Genomic DNA, 5,077 nt, shown 5'->3' on the forward strand with positions numbered 1-5,077 from the left:
TGAAAGCCATAATTGGTCACATTAGCTAAAAGTTGTCATTTTAGGTCATTTCATGTTGATTATTTTTGGAGAAGCAACTAATTACCTCTTTTTTGGAGTGCCACCAAGTAATGATGACATTTTATTTGACCCCTTTGAGGTAGGATGATGATGATTTTGGATATTTTTGCCTGATGATTTGTTATTATAAACTTGACCTCCTAAACTAATGCTGTAATGGAACCAGGACTCAGGAGAGCAAGTCATGTGTGACATTTTGAGTTACTGGCTTATCATATGCGAAAATATATCTGTAGATAAGTTTAGTTGTACTGCACTGTTTATTGTGACTCTAAAAAAACAGTGTTCTGTGTGGGTAGTCTTCAGGCACTGGCTGTTATCTGTAACAACGTGTTTATAGTGGTAACAGATAGGCCGTCGTGTTCGTTGCACATCCTTGACACACAGGGTCACCCCGTGCATTGAGTGATGGTGCTGTTTTATCTGCGAGGTGACGAGAACACGGCCTTGTCTGGTGGGGCTATAAAGGGGCTGAAGCAGCCAGCTGTTCCTCATATTCCACTGCTAACTCACCGTGCCCACATTTCACGTGTAGTCATTCATTCATCGGTTAAGAAAAGCTTTATAATGTTGCCTGCAACTTTCAAACTCTGTGCTGGCATTTCCTACAGGCACACGAGAAACATGACAGGTAAGAAGCTGTTTCATGTATCCAGGTTTTCTGAAATATTTTAATAATATGCTTGTATTTATTCTATATATACTTTTTATTTTTTTTATCACAATCACAATCAGGTCTGAGGAAGAATGCAATGATTGCAATCCATCATGAGTTGAACAAGCTTTCTGGACCTGGACCTAGTGCTTGGATTAACCACATCCGAAGAAGAAGCTCCCTGCTCAGTAAGAGAACTTCCACACATCTTGAACATTTGTATTTAAGAAATATGGATGCTGTAGACTTTAACTGTACATGTAATAGCTAATAATATTAGCTAACTAAATTCTCGAAATTATTTACTGTCCTGTTTAACTGTCTGTTTAATATACAGTATATTTTAAGCAATATTTAAGCAATATTACAGGAGCAATGGGCTGTTGATTTGAATATTAGTTAGAGTGAAATTGCTTTCATACAAAAGTGTGTATCTGATGGACACTTTACTGTCACACGAGGCCACGGCAGAGGAGATGTGAATGACAGTGAAGCAACGCAATAGATGTCATATGACATTGACAACATGGCCGATGTACAGTAGTATGACTGGAGTTAATTTATACTACCACATTCATACTATAAAGAATGTACTTCTTTAATTGTGAAGTAAGTTTTTAATCAAATGCAGTACCTACTCATTGGGACACTTTTTGCCATTGAGATGACTGGGGAAAAATGTCCCAATTTACTTAAACTTACCTTTGTGATTTTGGATGCAGTTACTTGTTTTGTTCCTGAATGATTCAGTGTTTTTGAGCAAATTGGTTGAGTGAATGATTCAATGACTCACTCATAATGGCATTATAATGAGTCTCTGCATCCAAATATTCCAACTCCCCTATATAGTAGGTGAAAAACAGTATGTGTTTTCGAAAATTCTCCACCAATTCACAGAAATTCACATTTTCTTTAGAAATCTAGTATGCATTTGATGCTTCTTCATAGAGATGATCACGTTTATGTGTGTGTTTCTTTGCGCAGGCAGTCGGATTGCAGAAGAGACGTACAGTGAAGCTGAGCAGTGCTATGTGCAGCAGGGACAGGATGCTCTGCAGAAGTCTATCAGCATCCTCAGTGAACAGGATGGCTGGCAAACTGAGATTGAGACTGTAATAATAATAATAATTAATCAGATTTCATCATTCATTCTAATGAGGCCATGTATAGATGCCTTGTATACATGCATATTTTATTATACAGTTTTATACGGCACTTTGGTGTCCAGGCCTTTATTATATATTTTTCTCTCTCAGGTCAATGGGGATAAGGTGATGAGTAAAGTATTACCGGACATTGGGAAGGTTTTTAAGTTGGAAGTGATGCTGGAACAGCAAACAGATGATCTTTATGAGGAGCTGGTGGACAACATGGAACAAATGGGGGAGTGGAATCCCAATGTCAAACAAGTCAAGGTGGGTAGAAATAGATCTACTGACTGTCTGCTTCCTATGCTGCAGGCCTGTGTGCATTATAGTCACTGCACTTTTGAAGGACTGCCCATCTTCTTATATCTTATATCACAGGCCTCCGTCACAATGTAACAAAACATACAGCTACTGTTGCTTAGAGATTTTTGGTATTCAATACAGTTTTGGTCCCTCTCAGATTCTTCAAAAAATCGGTCAGGATACTATGATCACACATGAGATTTCAGGTGAAACACCTGGAAATGTGGTGGGCCCAAGAGATTTTGTAAGCGTCCGCTGTGCCAAGCGAAGGGGATCTACATGCTTCCTAGCCGGGATGTCCACTCAGCACCCTGGAATGCCTGAGAAGAAAGGGTTTGTAAGGTAAGTCAAAAAACAAACAAACAAACAAACAAACAAACAAAAAAATTAAAACCTCTTGCAATGTATTAAATTTACAATACTATTTATTTTCTGAGGGCTGAGAATGGACCAACCTGTATTGTGATGCGACCAAGTACAGATGATCCCAATAAGACAAAGTTTACCTGGTTGCTCAGTTTAGACCTTAAGGTAAGTCAATTGCCCTCTCAGTTAAAAGGTGAATAATTTTGTACAATTTCTTGGATGTTAAATACTTTCTCGTATTCCAGATTAATATCTATAAGCAGGCCGTTACTAGACTGATTCCCCTGAAAAGTTGCATTGTTTGTTTTAGCCCAACACAGCAACATTGATTCAACCAATAGCATGAGTTTGAGGCGGGACTATCTCTTTCCCAACCAATAGGGGGAGTTTTCAGAGTTTTTAAAAAAAAAAAATTCCCCCCCCCGATTTTATTTGTTGTTTCTAGTGGCTTTAAAAATGACACTGTTTACCTTTGAAGAAGTTGCGAAATTAAATGATAATTGATAGAAATAGTTTGAATGGTCTTTAATAAGTAAAGTCATTCTCAATAGTATCACACTATACTTTGCTTAATGAGTGTTCTAATGTTTGGTTTGTCCCTGTTCTCCAGGGCTGGATACCAAAAACTGTCATCAACCGGGTACTTTCGCAAACCCAGGTGGATTTCGCAAATCACCTGAGGCACAGAATGACATCCAATGGTAGTGTGGAAGCAGCCATTGCCTGCTGATTTCCACATTTATACCCTAAAAAAAATAGATGTCACAACAAAGGCAGATTCTTTTCAGGGTCAAGCTCATCCCACCCAAAGCTATTCCACCCATTCCACCCTACACTTGTAAACATTTCACACAGATACAGAAGTTAAATTGTCCATGGAAACAATATGCTGCTCTTTGTTCGAGCCTCACCATTTTAAATGTTTTCACACGCACAGAACTATAATAACTAAAACATTTATGCTGTAGGTTACTGGGACATTGTAATGGAGGTTTAGTAAGTTTCGATTTCAACCTGAGGGTAAACTTCCTCTGTCACCTCCATTTTGTGGCTTTAACTTCCTTTTATTCACTCATATACTTCTGCAGAACGCCACTGACTATTATTTTTGGGTTTATTAGTTCATGTTTTATCATTGTTTGTGTAAAAAAAGTATTTATTTTAAGTTAATATTATTATTGCATCACCCTGGAAAAGGATGTCTGCTAAATGAATATTCATTAAAACTATTAAAATTACAAACTACAGTATCAGTCTTTTTTCTGCACTAGGGTTGTTACACAAGAGGAGCACAAATTATGACCGAAGCCTCAATTTGCAGACTGAGTAAGGAAATACAGGAAATAGCTTCATCAACATACTTTGGCAAGCCACTCAGCCAGTTACATAAACAACATTTTGAGTCAGTTATGCCCATTAGCATCTCACCGATGTTCAAGCAAACTGCCTCCGGAAAGGGAATGTGACTCGTATTACAGCCAGAAATTCAGTCCATAAAAATGTCTTGTCGTCTGGAATGGATTAGCACGAGCTTGCCAAAGCAAGGAGGTGTTTGGTCATTCACATGTGTTTTAGGAACTTCTCGGCTCCTTGAAGGTCTGTTTGAGCCAACATTGCACAAAGCAGGAAATGAGGTAAACACTGATGCCCTGGCCAAAGGCGGGCCGCAATTGCCTCTCTAATGTTTTTCATTTTTTTCCGATGCAGTTGGCCATTTCTGATTTTATTAAAGAAATTTAAAAGCAAAAGTTGTGTAAATGACCCCTCTGCGTCCACAGTTTTAAGAGATTTCTGAAAGACGCGTTGAATATTTGTTGTTAAACAGCAGGTGATGGTCCAACTGAAGCATTTAAATTAGTACATTATTATTAGTTATCCAGACTGGATCAGAACACTTCTGGTTCCACTAACAGCCTTATGATCTTAGACATTGTACATAAAAGCTCAGTTTGTTCTTTACTAGTAAATTCCATTTTATCTCCTTTGCTATTCTTTTGTAACTGTACAGTAATCAAGAAAAGATGTATATCAAATAGGATTCAGAAATTAAACCTTAAAAGGATGAGCAGTAGGAACCGAAAGAGTGACAATCCAAAACGAAAAATGATTTATGCAAAGTGTATTTCCACTTAAAAGTAATTCCTAAGTCTGGCTGCATTAAACTACATGCTGGTACTGATTAACGGGTAGGTCTAATTGCAAAACAACATGTATGTGGCGAGCAGCGAGGCTGCGGGACTGTGAGAGCGGCACGAGGCCGCGGCCATTAAATATGATGAGCGCCAGCTGCGTGCCGCATCGGCCTCATGTCTCACGGAGGAGTGACGGGAGTATAAAGGAGGAGTGACGGGAGTATAAAGGAGGAGTGACGACAGTGAAGGACGAGAGAGGACCAGGCCTGGATTTTATGTTATGTTTTGTTTATGTTTGTTTTGTATGTAAGCGGCAGTCGTCCGTGAGGGACTGCTGCCGGTTAAGTTATTTTGTTGATTTATTTTATTAAAGTCTTTTAAATGTTCGCCGGTTCCCGCCTCCTTCTTCCCAT

General features: G+C 38.7%; 1 protein-coding gene across 1 annotated transcript; it reads left to right on the forward strand.

Annotated features, from left to right (window-relative positions):
* The first annotated feature begins 487 nt into the window (after positions 1 to 487).
* star (steroidogenic acute regulatory protein) lies at positions 488 to 3,771 on the forward strand. The gene is made up of 7 exons (XM_079826427.1): positions 488 to 691; positions 796 to 903; positions 1,700 to 1,827; positions 1,972 to 2,130; positions 2,324 to 2,508; positions 2,604 to 2,697; positions 3,143 to 3,771. The coding sequence occupies exons 1-7, from the start codon at positions 628 to 630 to the stop codon at positions 3,260 to 3,262; spliced, it is 858 nt and encodes a 285-aa protein (XP_079682553.1). The 5' UTR covers positions 488 to 627; the 3' UTR covers positions 3,263 to 3,771.
* Positions 3,772 to 5,077: the final 1,306 nt, after the last annotated feature.

This window comes from Gobio gobio (assembly GCF_949357685.1).
Source record: "Gobio gobio genome assembly, chromosome: 10".
NCBI classification, from domain to species: Eukaryota; Metazoa; Chordata; class Actinopteri; order Cypriniformes; family Gobionidae; genus Gobio; species Gobio gobio.

What these genes read in the sequence shown, in the direction of transcription:
- star (XM_079826427.1), top strand. Translation starts at nt 628, where the DNA reads ATGTTGCCTGCAACTTTCAAACTCTGTGCTGGCATTTCCTACAGGCAC. An exon ending in AAGAAGAAGCTCCCTGCTCA is followed by an intron (nt 904 to 1,699) that starts GTAAGAGAACTT and finishes TTCTTTGCGCAG; the next exon opens with GCAGTCGGATTGCAGAAGAG. An exon ending in GGCAAACTGAGATTGAGACT is followed by an intron (nt 1,828 to 1,971) that starts GTAATAATAATA and finishes TTTCTCTCTCAG; the next exon opens with GTCAATGGGGATAAGGTGAT.